This window comes from Hypanus sabinus, chromosome 4 (genome assembly GCF_030144855.1).
Source record: "Hypanus sabinus isolate sHypSab1 chromosome 4, sHypSab1.hap1, whole genome shotgun sequence".
In the NCBI taxonomy this organism is placed as follows: Eukaryota; Metazoa; Chordata; class Chondrichthyes; order Myliobatiformes; family Dasyatidae; genus Hypanus; species Hypanus sabinus.
Genome location: NC_082709.1, coordinates 1,582,330 through 1,599,445, shown reverse-complemented (window position 1 = coordinate 1,599,445; position 17,116 = coordinate 1,582,330). Strand labels below are relative to the sequence as shown.

General features: G+C 45.3%; 2 protein-coding genes across 5 annotated transcripts in view; both read left to right on the top strand.

Moving 5' to 3' along the window:
* The window catches only part of LOC132392440 (uncharacterized), a 490,427-nt gene that overhangs the window by 198,788 nt on the left and 274,523 nt on the right, over positions 1-17,116 (top strand). The window lies entirely within an intron of this gene.
* Positions 1-17,116, top strand: part of mgat5 (alpha-1,6-mannosylglycoprotein 6-beta-N-acetylglucosaminyltransferase) — a 231,252-nt gene that overhangs the window by 160,444 nt on the left and 53,692 nt on the right. For all 4 annotated transcript variants that reach the window (XM_059966266.1, XM_059966269.1, XM_059966268.1 and 1 more), the window contains one exon: positions 11,958-12,091. In XM_059966266.1, the coding sequence (XP_059822249.1) occupies positions 11,958-12,091 (134 nt within the window). The remainder of the gene's footprint in view (positions 1-11,957; positions 12,092-17,116) is intronic.

Genomic DNA, 17,116 nt, shown 5'->3' with positions numbered 1-17,116 from the left:
GAGGTACCAACTAGAGAAGGGGCAGTGTTGGATCTTCTGTTAGGGAATGAGATAGGTCAGGTGACGGAGGTCTGTGTTGGGGAGCACTTCAGGTCCAGTGATCACAATGCCATTAGTTTCAATATAATTATGGAGAAGGATAGGTCAGTACCCAGGGTTGAGATTTTTGATTGGAGAAAGGTTAACTTTGTGGAGATGTGAAAGGATTTAGAAGGAGTGGATTGGGACATTTGTTTAATGGGAAGGATGTAATAGAGAAATGGAGGTCATTTAAAGGTGAAATTTTGAGGGTACAGAATCTTTATATTCCTGTTAGGTTGAAAGGAAAGGTTAAAAGTTTGAGGGAGCCATGGTTTTCAAGGGATATTGGAAACTTGGTTCAGAAAAAGAGATCTACAATAAGTTAAATCACTTTTATTGTCATTTCAATCATAATTGCTGGTACAGTACATTGTAAAAGTGAGACAATGTTTTTCAGGACCATGGTGTTACATGACACATTACAAAAACTAGACTGAACTACGTAAAAAAAACAACACAGAGAAAAGAAAAAAAAAATATTGGCAGCATGGAGTAAATGAGGTGCACGAGAAATATAAAGAATGTAAAAAGAATCTTAAGAAAGAAATTAGAAAAGCTAAAAGAAGATATGAGGTTGCTTTGGCAAGTAAAGTGAAAATAAATCCAAAGAATTTCTACAGTTACATTAATAGCAAAAGGATAGTGAGGGATAAAATTGGTCTCTTAGAGAATCAGAATGGACAGCTATATGTGGAGCCAAAAGAGATGGAGGAGATCTTGAACAAATTCTTTTTTTCAGTATTCACTAAGGAGAAGGATATTGAATTGTGTAAGGTAAGGGAAACAAGTAGGGAAGTTATGGAAACTATGATGATTAAAGAGGAGGAAGTACTGGTGCTTTTAAGGAATATAAAAGTGGATAAATCTCCAGGTCCTGACAGGATATTCCCTAGGACCTTGAGGGAAGTTAGTGTAGAAATAGCAGGGGCTCTGACAAATATTTCAAATGTCATTAGAAACAGGGATGGTGCCGGAGGATTGGCGTATTGCTCATATGGTTCCATTGTTTAAAAAGGGTTCTAAGAGTAACCTAGCAATTATTGGCCTGTAAGTTTGACGTCAGTGGTGGGTAAATTAATGGAAAGGATTCTTAGAGATGGTATATATAATTATCTGAATAGACAGGGTCTGATTAGGAACAGTCAATAGACAATAAGTGCAGAAGTAGACCATTTGGCCTTCGAACCTGCACCGCCATTTTGAGATCATGGCTGATCATCTACTATCAATACCCGGTTCCTGCCTTGTCCCTATATCCCTTGATTCCCCTATCCATAAGATACCTATCTAGCTCCTTCTTGAAAGCATCCAGAGAATTGGCCTCCACTGCCTTCTGAGGCAGTGCATTCCACACCCCCACAACTCTCTGGGAGAAGAAGTTTTTCCTTAACTCTGTCCTAAATGACCTACCCCTTATTCACAAACCATGCCCTCTGGTACTGGACTCTCCCAGCATCTGGAACATATTTCCTGCCTCTATCTTGTCCAATCCCTTAATAATCTTATGCTGTGAAGTTCAAATAAAATCTTCTTTAACTGCAGTTTACCGACTCCGTGTCGTTATTTTAGTGCTGCGTGTAGCACACCGCTACAAACATTCCATTAGCCTTCTTCACTGCTTGCTGCACTTGCTCATTCACCTTCAGTGACTGATGAACAAGGACTCCCAGATCTCTTTGTATTTCTCCCTTACCTAACTATACACCGTTCAGATAATAATCTGCCTTCCTGTTCTTACTTCCAAAATGGATAACCTCACACTTATTCACATTAAACATCATCTGCCAAGTATCTGCCCACTCACCCAGCCTATCCAAGTCACCCTGAATTCTCCTAACATCCTCATCACATGTCACACTGCCACCCAGCTTAGTATCATCAGCAAATTTGCTGATGTTATTCTCAATGCCTTCATCTAAATCGTTGACGTAAATTGTAAACAGCTGTGGTCCCAATACCGAGCCCTGTGGCACCCCACTAGTCACCACCTGCCATGCTGAGAAACACCCATTCACCGCTACCCTTTGCTTTCGATCTGCCAACCAGTTTTCTATCCATGTCAATGTCTTCCCCCCGATGCCCTGAGCTTTGATTTTACCTACCAATCTCCTATGCGGGACCTTATCAAATGCCTTCTGAAAATCGAGATACACTGCATCCACTGGATCTCCCCCGTCTAACTTCCTGGTTGCATCCTCGAAAAACTCCAACAGATTAGTCAAGCGTGATTTACCCTTGGTAAATCCATGCTGGCTCGGCCCAATCCTATCACGGTGATCTAGATATGCCACTATTTCATCCTTAATAATGGACTCTAGCATCTTCCCCACCATCGATGTCAGGCTGACAGGTCGATAGTTCTGTGTTTTCTCCCTCCCTCTTTTCTTAAAAAGTGGGATAACATTAGCCATTCTCCTATCCTCAGGAACTGATCCTGAATCTAAGGAACGTTGGAAAATGATTACTAATGCATCCACAATTTCCAGGACCACCTCCTTTAGTTCCCTAGGATGCAGACCATCTGGACCTGGGGATTTGTCAGCCTTCAGTCCCATCAGTCTACTCATCACTGTTTCCTTCCTAATGTCAATCTGTTTCATTTCCTCTGTTACCCTATATCCTTGGCCCATCCATACATTTGGGAGATTGCTTGTGTCTTCCTTAGTGAAAACAGATCTAAAGTACTCATTAAATTCTTCTGCCATTTCTCTGTTTCCCATAACAATTTCACCCAATTCATTCTTCAAGGGCCCAACATTGTTCTTAACTATCTTCTTTCTCTTCACATAACTAAAAAAGCTTTTGCTATCTTCCTTTATATTCCTGGCTAGCTTGCGTTCGTACCTCATTTTTTCTCCTCGTATTGCCTTTTTAGTTAAGTTCTGTTGTGTCAACATGGATTTGTGCGTGGAAGGTCATGTTTGACAAATCTTAATGAATTTTTTGAAGAGGTTGCTGGGAAAGTTGACGAGGGTAAAGCAGTGGATGTTGTCTATATGGACTTCAGTAAGGCCTTTGACAAGGTTCCACACAGAAGGTTAGTTATGAAAGTTCAATCGTTAGGCGTTAATATTGAAGTAGTAAAATGGATTCAACAGTGGCTGGATGGGAGATGCCAGAGACTAGTGGTGGATAACTGTTTGTCAGGTTGGAGGCCAGTGACTAGTGGTGTGCCTCAGGGATCTGTACTGGGTCCAGTGTTGTTTGTCATATACATTAATGATCCAGATGATGGGGTGGTAAATTGGATTAGTAAGTATGCAGATGATACTAAAATATGTGACGTTGTGGATAATGAAGTAGGTTTTCAAAGCTTGCACAGTGATCTAGGCCAGTTAGAGGAGTGGGCTGAAAGATGGCAGATGGAGTTTAATGTTGATAAGTGTGAGGTGCTGCATTTTGGTAGGAATAATCAAAATAGGACATACATAGTAAATGGTAGGGCATTGAGGAATGCAGTAGAACAGAGTGATCTAGGAAAAATGGTGCATAGTTCCCTGAAGGTGGAATCTCATGTGGATAGGGTGGTGAAGAAAGCTTTTGGTATGCTGGCCTTTATAAATCAGAGCATTGAGTATAGGAGTTGGGATGTAATGTTAAAATTGTACAAGGCATTGGTGAGGCCAGATTTGGAGTATTGTGTACCGTTCTGGTCACTGAATTATAGGAAAGATGTCAACGAAATAGAGAGAGTACAGAGGAAATTTACTAGAATGTTACCTGGGTTTTAGCACCTAAGTTACAGAGAAAGGTTGAACAAGTTAGGTCTTTATTCTTTGAAGCCTAGAAGGTTGAGGGGGGACTTGATATAAGTATTTAAAATTATGAGGGGATCAGTAGAGTTGACGTGGATAGGCTTTTTCCATTGAGAATAGGGGAGATTCAAACAAGAGGAGATGAGTTGAGAGTTAAGGGGCAAAAGTTTAGCAGTAACATGAGTAGGTACTTCTTTACTCTGAGAGTAGTAGCTGTGTGGAACGAGATTCCAGTAGAAGTGGTAGAGGCAGGTTCAATATTGTCATTTAAAAAAAATTGGATAGATATATGGACAAGAAAGGAATGGAGGGTTATGGGCTGAGTGCAGGTTGGTGGGACTAGGTGAGAATAAGCGTTCAGCACAGACTATAATGGCCTAGATGGCCTGCTTCCGTGTTGTCATTGTTATATGGTTGTACATGAGAGCCAGCCGTTCCACCCACTTGTCCCCGACATCCGATTGCTGCTAGTTTGTCAGTGACACGCTGCGCAGGTCTTGTTTCACAGTTGTCAAATCTGAGCACATGGTTTTCCATTTTTTGACCATACCATTTAATCCCCTCCATCTTTGTCATTTCAATGACAATTTTTTCAATGGCTGGAGGGAGGAAGAGCTGAAAAGTTCATAAAATGTCGGATGCATGGGGAGTAGCCTGTCTTGTGGGTTCCGGAGTCATTCAAAAGAAATTTTCCACTGCCATCCTGATTGCAACCTGATATGGAAGTGAGGACCAACTGATTGTGTTATCCTTGGACATAAATGTATCCCTTGTTGCCTGCTCCTCTCTTGAAGAGTCATCGTCATCTGAGGGGCTGTAATCAGAGTTTTCTTCTGTGTTGTCCTCCTGCTCTGACAGTTCCTCCTCCGAATCACTGTCTGCTTGCTCATCTTGGAAGACCAGGTCAAAGATCTCTTAGACATTAAGTCTTGCTGCCATAACCTCAGTCACTGAAATGACAACTCACGTACCTCATGACAGGCAGTTGTCATGGCAGTATCAAGGTCCCCCTTGAACTCTGTCAGTACTGTCCCATAAAAAATATACACAGACATGGCATGTACAGTTTCATGATTCCCTAAAGCCGCCATTTTCCTTGATTTGACCCACACTGGTACCCGTATCTATTGAAAATCCATTTCAATAGATAAGGGTCAAGTTGGATCCAGTACGGCCTCAGTGTATGAAAATTTATAGCACCTGTACAAAAGGATAAAACTCTTATATATTTTCATTTTTGTGCATTTTGGGTCACTTTAGGAAAAGTCATCAAATTTTGGATTGAAAAATGGCATCAAGTGTGTTTTTACTGCTGTCAGATGTCAAAATGGTGTCAAGTTTGACCCAAAGAGTATGTACAGGTTAAGAAGAACATGTAACCTGCTTCAAAAACTATAGTTCTGTAGCATGATGTGCTGAAGTGTTTTGAGAGACAGGTGATGAAACACATCAAATCCTGCCTGAGAAGCGCCTTGGATCCGCTCCAGTTTGCCTCAGAAAAGGTTAGGAACATAGAAACATTGAAAACCTGCAGCACAATACAGGCCCTTTAGCCCACTATGCTGTTTCGAACATGTACATACTTGTGACCAGAACTGAGCACGGTACTCCCAAGTGGCTCTGACCAGGATCCTATATAGCTGCAACATTACTTCTCAGTTCTTAAACTCAGTCCCAGAGTTGATGAAGGCCAATGCACCATATGCCTTCTTAACCACACAGTCAACCTGCGCAGCGGCTTTGAGTGTCCTGTGAACTCAGACCCCAAGATCCCTCTGATCCTTCACACAGCCAAGAGTTTTACTGTTAACACTGTATTCTGTCATCATATTTGACCTGCCAAAACGAACCTTTGATTGAAGGTTGATAGTTCTTGATTCATAAGGGTGTCAAAGGTAACAGGGAGAATGCAGGAGAATGGGGACGAGAGGAATAATAAATCAGCCATGATGGAATGCAGAGCAGACTCGATGAATCAAATGCCTAATTCTGCTCCTGTGTCTTATGTCTTGCCATTGCCCAGTTGAGAATGTTATCCAAAACAGGGAATATGATTATGCAGTGCCTCTGTGAACCATGATTTGTGAAGTTGGATTCCCAGATAATGGTACGATGCTCAGCTGCACCCTGAAAGTATTAATAAATTATATCAAAGGATTGTATATTTTCTATCCATGTTTGATGGTAGAAATGTCAATTGTGAGCTATGTAACAGTTTCTTCCCCCAAGCTCTCAGACTCCTCAATACCCAGAGCCTGGACTGACACCTTACTGCCCTATTGTCTTGTTTATTGTTATGCCTGCACTGCTTTTTGCACTTTATGCAGTCCTGGGTAGGTCTGTAGTCTAGTGTAGTTTTTTTTCTGTGTTGATTGTTATGTAGTTCAGTCTAGTTTTTGTACTGTCATTTTACACCATGGTCCTGAAAAAACGTTGTCTCATTTTTACTGTGTACTGTACCAGCAGCTATGGTTGAAATGACAATAAAAGTGACTTGACTTGACTTGAAAGCACAGAGTAAGTAGAAAGACAGAATCTGGTTTAGTGAGAATACAGGAGAGTATCAGATGAGAGTATAATGTAGAAAAATGTTGCATTACTCATTTTGATAGTAAAAATAATAACTGTCAAGATAATGTCATTTACATTGGCTTGATAGATTTGGTGCAAGGAGATGGAGACGTGGCAATCTACAGCAGAATGTTTTCAGAAAAAGTGGCTTGTTCCTTATGGTTTTCTGTACCAAATAAATCCCAGGTTTTGTGATGGCACACATTTTTAACCACAGTTCTACAGATGAAAAGGAAATAGCCAAATTGTGAGGTGTTTTATTTGAAAACAAATTCATCATAACCTGAAGCTGACAATTAAATATTAAAAAAGCTAAAAGAATGAAACCATTTATTTAGGGTCTCTGTTAAATGAAGAGCGGGGAAGGTATTAATAAACCCTTTTGTTTAAAAAAAAGCCCAGTTGTAATACCGTAGCCAATTCCAGACACCCCACTTTATTAGGAAAGACATCCAAGTATTTGGGTGGGCACCAAAGGTGACTTACTAGAATGGAATTGAATAGAAAGACTAATTATGTAAAAAGATTAAAGAAACTTGAGGTTTTCCATTGTTAAGTACTTTGAAGGATTTTGATAATTTAAATGAGAAACTGTAGCGGTGTGCTACATGCAGCGCTAAAATTACGACACGGAGTCGGTAACTGCAGTCGAAGGAAAAACTTTATTCAAAATCTTCAGCCTCACTTTTAAGCCTCCCTCAACCTGCCCCCCGTGGCGCAGAGGCTCCAAAGCTCTGTGCTCGCAAACCCCCGTAGGCTATCAAATTGTGAGCCGGTTCGGATGTGCCAGGAAATGGGTCGCCACATAACCTGCCCCCAGAACCGGCGATACACCCCCCAATGTCCACAGTCTGGGCCGGAACCTGCTTGGGAGGTCGGCCTCTGCGCCGCGGTGCCGGAAACTCGGCCGGTTGCGCTAGGTCCACATGGGCCAGATTGAGGCGGTCCACCGTGAAAACCTCCTCTTTCCCCCCAACGTCCAGCACGAACGTGGACCCGTTGTTCCGGAGCACCATAAACGGCCCCTCGTATGGCCACTGCAGCGGTGGCCGATGCCCGCCCCTTCGTACAAACACAAACTTACAGTTCTGCAGGTCTTTGGGTACGCAGGTCGGGTTCCGCCCGTGCTGTGAAGTGGGTATGGGGGCCAGGTTACTGAGCTTCTCGCGTAGTCTGCACAGGACTGCTGCGGGATCTTCCTCTTGCCCCCGTGGGGCTGGTAGGAACTCCCCGGGGACAACCAGGGGCGCGCCGTATACCAACTCGGCCGACGAGGCGTGCAGGTCGTCCTTGGGTGCTGTGCGGATGCCGAGTAGGACCCAGGGAAGCTCGTCCGCCCAGTTGGCTCCTCGCAGGCGGGCCATGAGGGCCGACTTCAGGTGACGGTGGAAACGCTCCACTAGCCCGTTCGACTGTGGGTGATAGGCAGTTGTGTGGTGCAGCTGAGTCCCCAAAAGGCTGGCCATAGCTGACCACAGGCTGGAGGTGAACTGGGCGCCTCTGTCATAGGTAATGTGGGCCAGTACACCAAAGCGAGATATCCAGGTGGTGATCAGGGCTCGGGCGCAAGATTCAGAGGTGGTGTCGGTGAGCGGGACCGCCTCTGGTCATCTTGTGAACCGGGTCCACGATAATCAGCAGGTGCCCCACGATATCCACATGAATGTGGTCGAAACGCCGGTGGGCGGGATGGAACTGCTGCAGTGGGGCTTTGGTGTGCCGCTGCACCTTGGCCGTCTGGCAGTGCATGCACGTTTTGGCCCATTCACTGACCTGTTTGTGGAGTCCGTGCCAAACGAACCTGCTGGAAACCATCCGGACAGTCGTCCGGATGGAGGGATGCGCCAAGTTATGAATGGAGTCGAAAACACGGCGCTGCCAGGCTGTCGGGACGACGGGACGGGGCTGGCCGGTGGCGACGTCACAGAGTAGGGTCCTCTCACCCGGGCCCAAGGGGAGGTCCTGGAGCTGCAAACCGGAGACTGCGGTTCTGTAACTCGGAATCTCCTCATCTGCCTGCTGTGCCTCTGCCAGTGCCTCAAAGTCTATCCCTTGGGAAAGGGCATGAACGGTAGGGCGAGAGAGCGCATCCGCCATGACATTGTCCTTACCCGAGACGTGCCGGACATCCATCGTGTATTCAGAGATGTAGGACAGATGGCGTTGCTGGTGGGATGACCAGGGGTCGGACACTTTTGTAAACGCAAAGGTAAGCGGTTTGTGGTCCGTGAACGCAGTGAAGTGCCGACCTTTCTAGGAAGTACCTGAAATGCCGGATTGCCAGGTAGAGCGCCAACAGTTCCCGGTCAAAAGCACTGTACTTGAGCTCGGGTGGAAGGAGGTGTTTGCTGAAAAACGCCAGGGGTTGCTAGCGACCTGCGATGAGTTGCTCCAGCACCCCACCGACTGTCGTGTTAGATGCGTCCACTGTGAGGGCGGTAGGGGCGTCCATTCTGGGATGTACTAGCATTGCGGCGTTCGCCAAAGCTTCCTTCGTTTGAACGAAAGCGGCGGCGGACTCCTCGTCCCAGGTAATGTCCTTGCTCGGACCCGACATCAGGGCGAACAGGGGGCGCATGATCCGGGCAGCTGAAGGGAGGAAGCGGTGGTAGAAATTGACCATACCTATGAATTCCTGAAGGCCTTTGATCGTGGTGGATCGGGGGAAGTGGCGGACCGCATCTACCTTAGCGGGCAGAGGGGTTGCTCCGTCTTTAGTAATCCTGTGGCCCAGGAAGTCAATGGTATCGAGTCCGAACTGGCATTTGGCGGGGTTGATTGTAAGACCGTACTCACTCAGTCGGGTGCAGAGTTGACGGAGCTGGGACAGATGCTCCTGACGACTGCTGCTGGCTATGAGGATGTCGTCCAAATAGATGAACGCGAAGACCAGGTCCCGTCCCATTGCGTCCATTAGCCGCTGGAACGTCTGTGCGGCATTCTTCAGGCCGAACGGCATGCGGAGGAACTCGAAAAGGCCAAACGGGGTGATGAGAGCCGTTTTGGGGACGTCGTCAGGATGCATCGGGATTTGATGGTACCCTCAGACGAGGTCTACCTTGGAGAAGATCCGTGCGCCGTGCAGGTTTGCTGCAAAGTCCTGAATGTGCGGCACAGGGTAGCGGTCCGATGTGGTAGCCTCGTTCAGCCTGTGGTAGTCGCCGCACGGTCTCCAGCCTCCCGTCGCTTTGGGCACCATGTGCAGGGGAGAGGCCCATGGGCTGTCGGACCGCCGGATGATCCCCAATTCCTCCATCCTCTGGAACTCCTCCTTTGCCAGTCGGAGCTTGTCCGGGGGAAGCCGCTGAGCGCGGGCGTGGAGGGGTGGTCCCTGGGTTGGGATGTGGTGCTGTACGCCGTGTCGGGGCATGGCCGCTGTGAACTGCGGTGCCAGGACCCTGGTGAAGTCGTTGTCGGACAGCGTGATGGAGCCGAGGTGAGGGGCTGGCAACTGGGCTACACCCAGGGAGAACGTCTGAAAGGTCTCGGCGTGTACCAGTCTCTTCCTGGGCAGGTCGACCAGTAGGCTGTGAGCCCGCAAAAAATCCGCACCCAGAAGCGGTTGGGCTACTGTGGCCAGTGTAAAGTCCCACGTGAACTGTCTGGAGCCGAACTGTAGCTGCACCTGACGGGTGCCATAGGTCTTTACTGTGCTGCCATTTTACGGCCCTCAGGAGGGGACCCGGTGTCCTGCTGCGGGTGTCATAACTCGTCAGGGGTAAAACGCTGATCTTGGCACCAGTATCGACCAAAAACCGGTGTCCCGACCTTCTATCCCACACATACAGGAGGCTATCCCGATGGCCAGCCGCCATAGCCATCAGCGGCGGCTGGCCCTGGCGTTTCCCGGGAACTTGCAGGGCGGGCGACAACGGCGGGCTTCTGCGCCCCACTGCTGGTGGTAGAAGCATCAGTGTTCATTGGGCCGGGGGTTGGCGGGCTCTGCGGCCGGGCCTGGACTGGTTTGCTGCTGGGAGCGTGGCTGGGAGATCCGTGCGATGGACGCCCTGCTCACCTTTTTGGCGTTCTACAGCAAGTTCGCCCGGGCTGCCACCTTCCGGGGGTCACTGAAATCCACGTCGGACAGCAGCAGGCGTATGTCCTCGGGCAGCTGCTCCAGGAATGCCTGCTCAAAATTGAGGGAGGGCTTGTGTCCTCCGGCCAGAGACAACATCTTATTCATTAAAGCCGATGGAGGTCTGTCTCCCAAGCCATCCAGGTGCAGTAAACGGGCAGCCCGCTCGCGCCGTGAGAGTCCGAAAGTCCTGAGGAGCAGGGCTTTGAATTCCGTGGACTTGCCGTCTACCGGGGGCAACTGTACGAACTCCACGACCTGGGCTGCTGTGTCCTGGTCGAGGGAGCTCACCACGTAGTAGTAGCGGGTGTCTTCTGAGGTGATCTGGCGAACGTGGAATTGGGCTTCGGCTTGCTGGAACCATAGGTTCGGTCGCTGTGTCCAGAAACCCGACAGTTTCAACGAAACCACATGAACAGAGGCGGCGTCGGTCATTTCTGGTCCAAAAATCGTTTGGACCGTCGGGGTCACCAATTGTAAGCGGTGTGCTACATGCAGCGCTAAAATTACGACACGGAGTCGGTAACTGCAGTCGAAGGAAAAACTTTATTCGAAATCTTCAGCCTCACTTTTAAGCCTCCCTCAACCGGCTCCCCGTGGCGCAGAGGCTCCAAAGCTCTGTCCTCGCAAACCCCCGTAGGCTATCTAACTGTGAGCCGGTTCAGATGTGCCAGGAAATGGGTCGCCACAAAACCTCTTAAAGTTAGCACAGGGTCAAAAAGCAGCAATCCTGAGTTTTAAGGTAATAGGTAAATCTGAAAGGAAAAGGGAAAAGCAACTTGCCTTTTTGTTTTTATCAGAAATGCAGTGTAGTGATGAAATCAAATCAAACATTACCTTTTAAATTATCAAATGAAGTTGAAAGCTTTGCCATGGATGGGGAAAATGCAGTATCTACATGTATAGGCCAACACTTTGAAATATTTCCCTGACTGCCTGTCTTATATGATTTATTGTTCTGTGATTGTATTTAAAGAGAAAAATGTATTTTGTTTTGATAAATAACTAATTGACAAAAGTGTCAAATGTTTTACCCTTTATAAATCCATAATTTATTTCTGTCATAGGTGCAGGGTACTGTTGATGTCATGTAGGTGTACATCATAATTGTGTGATCCCTTCAGTGGGAGCCATATCAGCTAATAGAAAGGGGTATTAAAATAAAAAAACAAACCTGATAGCCACTCTTTACATGCTGTGAAATTCATTGTTTTGCAGCAACAGGACAGTGCTCTTCAAATGGCATTGTGCGTATTTGCCCTCATTTATGTTCAGTAACTTCTTTTTTCACATCGCTAAATATATCATAAACATTTTTAACAACAGTGAAGTTAAAAGTATTTGTTAAAATAATATTTTGATTTTCAAAGTAAGTATGTATCTGTCTTGTTTTTTTACAGAATTTTCATGATGTTTATTTATAATTCACTTCTCTGATTTCTTTCATCGTGCTCCAACCCCTCCCCACAATGTAGATGCATGCTTAGAGTGCTGGATTCCTTTGGTACAGAGCCAGAATTTAATAGTGCTCAATATGCTCAGTCTAAGGGTCACAAGACACCATGGGGTAAATGGAACCTTAACCCACAACAGTTCTACACCATGTTTCGTAAGTAATGAATTTAAGCTGATTCGTTTTGCATGGATCTACTCAAAAATGGAAAAGACATTGAATTTCAGGTCATTATGAAGTAGTTGGTCAAATTCAGGTTTTAAAGCTGCTGATAAAATGTAAGGATTAAACTGGCAATTAAAAATCAGTACATTAAACAGTCTTGTCCATGGCAGTTGGTTAATACCTCCAGTATATTTATTTTGTTAATATATGTAGGTAATTAAATCTAAACTGTACAGTTGATTGTAAAGTTCTGAAAATACGGGCAATGAATTTTGTTACCTGCATTTACTTTTCTCTCAAAAGAACTTTGTGTGTGTGTGTGTGTGTGTGTGTGTGTGTGTGTGTGTGTGCACACATACCAAAATTTATAAAATCTCGATTGCAGAGGTTGGCACGTTTATGATAAGCAAATAGAATTTATAGAGAATTTTACGTGATTAACTGTATAGACCATGTCTGCTGGAATATCAGAGTCACTCAGCTCCATAGTTCCATTCAGGCTCGACAAGAAGCTCAGAGACTTCAGCCTTGACCTTGCCTTGTGCAGCTGGATCCTTGACTTCCTGTCAGATCACCAGCAGGTTGTAAGAGTGGGCTCCCTCATCTCCAGCCCTCTGACTCTCAATACAGGAGTCCCCCAGGGCTGTGTACTGAGACCCCTCCTTTACTCCCTGTATACCCGTGACTGTACCGCCACCCACAGTTCCAATCTGCTAATTAAATTTGCTGACAATACTACATTGATTGGCCTCATCTCAAACAAAAACGAGGTAGCCTACAGGGAAGAAGTCATCTCTCTGACACAGTGGTGTCAAGAAAACAAGCTCTGTCACAAAAACAAAGGAGCTGGTTGTGGATTTCAGGAGGAATGGAGACGGGCTAACCCCAATTAACATCAATGGATCTGGGGTTGAGAGGGTAAATAGCTTCAAGATCCTTGGCATCCACATCACCAAGGACCTCACGTGGTCTGTACAAACCAGCTGTGTGGTGAAAAAGGCACAAAGGCACCTCAGGCGGTTGAGGAAGTTTGGTATGGGTCACCAAATCCTAAGAAGTTCCTACAGGGGCACAATTGAGAGCATCCTGGCTGGCTGCATCACTACCTGGTATGGGAACTGTACCCCTCTTAATAGCAGGGCTCTGCAGAGACTGGTGCAGGCAGCCCAGCGCATCTGTAGTTGTGAACTTCCCATGATTCAGGACATTTACAAGGACAGGTGTGTAAAAAGAGCCCTTAGGATCATTGGGGACCCAAGTCACCCCAACCATCCAGGAAGTGGTACCGCACAATAAAAGCCAGGACCAACAGGCCATCAGACTGATGAATTCATGCTGATTTGCATGTACTCTATATTACATTAACTGTTGTATTTATTATAAATTACTATGATTGCTTATTGCACATTTAGATGGAAACATATCATAAAGATTTTTACTCCTCATGTATGTGAAGGATGTAAGAAATAAAGTCAGTTTAATTACACTACGTTACATCTCCAACAACGCATAGCATAAGCTTCATAAATAGCATCTCATCTTTCATCTCTTCAAACTATATGTATTTTTATTTAGCTTCTGATTTATAAAATGTTGGACAATTTTTATTACTAAGCTGTAGTGATAAAACAAAATAAATTTGAAATGCTGGAAATCCTTGTCATTCCATTTCAGGAAGGATGTGGGCAATTTAAAAGGTACACAAGAGGTTTACCAGGATGTTGCCTGGATTGGAAGATAAGAATTATGATGAGAGGTTGGACAAATTTGGATTGTTTTCTCTGGGCATCTGATACAGTGGGGAAACATAACAGAGGTTTATAAACTTCTAAGAGGCACAGACAGGATAGGCAGTCTTTTTCCCAGGGTATTAGAATTGTCAATAATGCATTTAAGCTGAAGGTGATTTCTTTTTACACACAGTGGTACATTAATGGAATTGGCTGCTAAGGCTAGTGGCAGAACCAGCTGCAGTAGTGGTCTTTGAGGGACTTTGGGATGGACAAAAGTCTGAGATTGGATTGATACAATTCAGATACAGGCAGAAGATAATCAATTTAATTTGGCATCTTGGGCCAATGGACCTGGACTGCACTGGTCTGAATGCTTTATCTTCTGAAGAGCTGGTATTTTTTTATTTTGTGACTTACTTACTGTCATATCATCTGGCAAGGAGTCTCCTCAGTGAGAGAGATTTTAAAAAATTCAAACTACTTGAGTTGTAAATCTGAAAATCAACTTCCAACTTTTGAAGATTTAAAAAATGATTTTGGATGAACTCAGTGGTCAAACAGCATCTGTGAAGAAAAAAAAAGCTGCATATGGAATATTGATGCATAATTCCTTGAAAGCGGCATCACAAGACCAAAAGACACAGGAGCAGAACTAGGCCATTCAGCCCATCAAGTCTGCTCTGCCATCCCCTCATGGCTGATCCCAGATCCCACTCAATCCCATATACCTTGACCAGTCAGGAAACTATCAACTTCTGCTTTAAATATACCCACATGCTTAGCCTCCACCACAGTCTGTGGCAGAGCATTCCACAGATTCACTACTCTCTAGTGAAAAAAAATTCCTCCTTACCTCTGTTCTAAAGGGATGCCCCTCAGTTTTGAGACTGTGCCCTCCAGTTCTGGATAGCCCAATCATAGGAAATATCCTCTCCACGTCCATCTTATCTGGTCCTTTCAACATTCAGTAGGTTTCAATGAGATTCCCCCCCCCCCCCCTTCATTTTCCTCTGAATTCTAGTGAGTACAGGTCCAAAGGTGCTACATGCTTTTCATATGTTAACCCCCCCCCCCCCCCATTCCTCATAATAGATTCTCTCCAATGACAACACATCCAAATATTAGCCAAGATGTGAGGTTGAGATTGCAAAGGGAGGTGGAGAAGGCATGTAATAAGGGCAATGTCTCAATTGTAATGCGGGGCTTCAATATGTAAGGGGATTGGGAAAATCTAGTTGGTGTTGGATCGCAAGAGAAGGAGTTTGTTGAATGCCTACATGATGGCTTTTTAGAGCAGCTTGTGCATGAGCCTAGTTGGGGAAAGGCCATCTTAGATTGGGTGTTGTATAATGTAAAGGAACCCTTAGGAGACAATGATCATAATTTGATTGAATATATAGTGTGATTTCAGAGGGGAGAGGCATAAGTCACATGTATCAATATCACAATTGAATAAAGTATCACAGTTGAACAGAGGCATGAGAGGGGAACTTGCTCAGCTGGAATGGAGAAGGATACTGGCAGGGATGATGGCTGAGCAGGGAATAGTTCACAAGACATAGGATAGATATGTCCCACAGAAGAAGAATTGATAGAGGTGTATGAGATGAGAGGCATTGATTGTGTGAGGCTTTTTCCCCAAGGCTGAAATGGGTAACACATGGGGTATAGTTTTAAGATGCTTGGAAGTAGGTACAAGGGAATGTCAGAGGTAAGTTTTTCACTTGGTGGTGGGTGCATGGAATGCACTGACAGCAAAGGTGGTAGAAACAAAAACAAAAGGGTCTTTTAAGAGACTCAGATAGGTTCATGGAGTTCAGAAAAATAGAGTGCTATGCAGTAGGGAAATTCTAGGCAGCTTCTAGAGTAGGTTACATGGTCGGCACAACACTGGGCTGATAGATTGTAATGTGTTGTAGATTTCTATGTTTCCATAAGTTATCAAATGGCAGGGGTAGGCAATCATGGCTGATGAGAGCAGTTAAGGACTGCAGAAAAGCCAAGGAAAAGACATACAATATAGCGAAATTGATTCATAAGTTGGATAATTGGGAAGCTTTTAAAATCCAACAAAAGGCAATGAATGAAAAAAAGCAGTAAGAAGGAAAGAGATTAAATATGAGGGCGAATTAGCCAATAGTATAAAACAGGATACTAGAAGTGTTTTCATTTATACATACAAAGAGTAAAAGAGAGGTGAGAGTTGATATTGGACCACAGTAAAATAATGCTGGTGAGGTAGTAATAGGGGACAAAGAAATGGCAGATGAACTTAATAAGTATTTTGCATCAGTCTTCACTGTGGAAGATACTAGCAGTGTGCCAGAGGTCCATGAGTGTCAGGGAACAGGAGTGAGTGCTGTTACTATTCCAAAGGAAATAGTGCCAGGTTGTCTGAAAGGTCTCAAGGTGGATAAGTCACCTGGGCCAGACAGAGTACATCCCAGAGTCCTGAGAGAGGTTGCTGAATTGATAACGGATGCATTGGTCGTGATCATTCAAAAACCACTTGATTCTGGCATGGCCCCACAGGATTGAGGAATGACTGCTCAGGCACATGGACATCAGCAAGTTAGACCAATAGGAAGAGTATTGATGCACCGTCAATAACTCTCGGAGACATGAGGCAAGATATAGGCTTTTATTCCTGGAAGGGAGCTGTCTGCAGCAAGAGATCCCCACACGACATCCTGGAGACTGGGGGAGGAGCCGTGCCTCCAATCGCCTTTATACAGGGGTCTGTGGGAGGAGCCACAGGAGCAGTCAGCGGGGGGGGGGGGGGGGGGGGCGTGTCCAAACAGGTATATGTAGTTCACCACAAGTACAAAATGAACGCAAACACAAGAAAATCTGCAGATGCTGGAAATTCAAACACCACATATAAAATGCTGGTGGAACGCAGCAGGACAGGCAGCATCTATAGGAAGAAGTACAGTCGACATTTCGGGCCGAGACCCTTTGTCAGGACTAACAAAGAAGAGATAGTAAGAGATTTGAGAGGGGGAGGGGAGATCCGAAATGATGTGTGTGAAATGGGAGAGATGTGTTTGAGAGCAGAGTTGATGGTGGGGGGCTTCCCTTCCTCCACCATCAACTCTGTGAGTCGGCTGGTGTGATATACTGTGTCCGGTGCTCCCGGTGCCTCTTGACCTCTTCTACTGTCAAGATGAAACCACGCTCAGGTTGGAGGAACAACACCTTATATTCCGTCTAGGTAGCCTCCAACCTGATGGCATGAACATTAATTTCTCTAACTTCCATTAATGCCCCCCTCCCCTTCTTA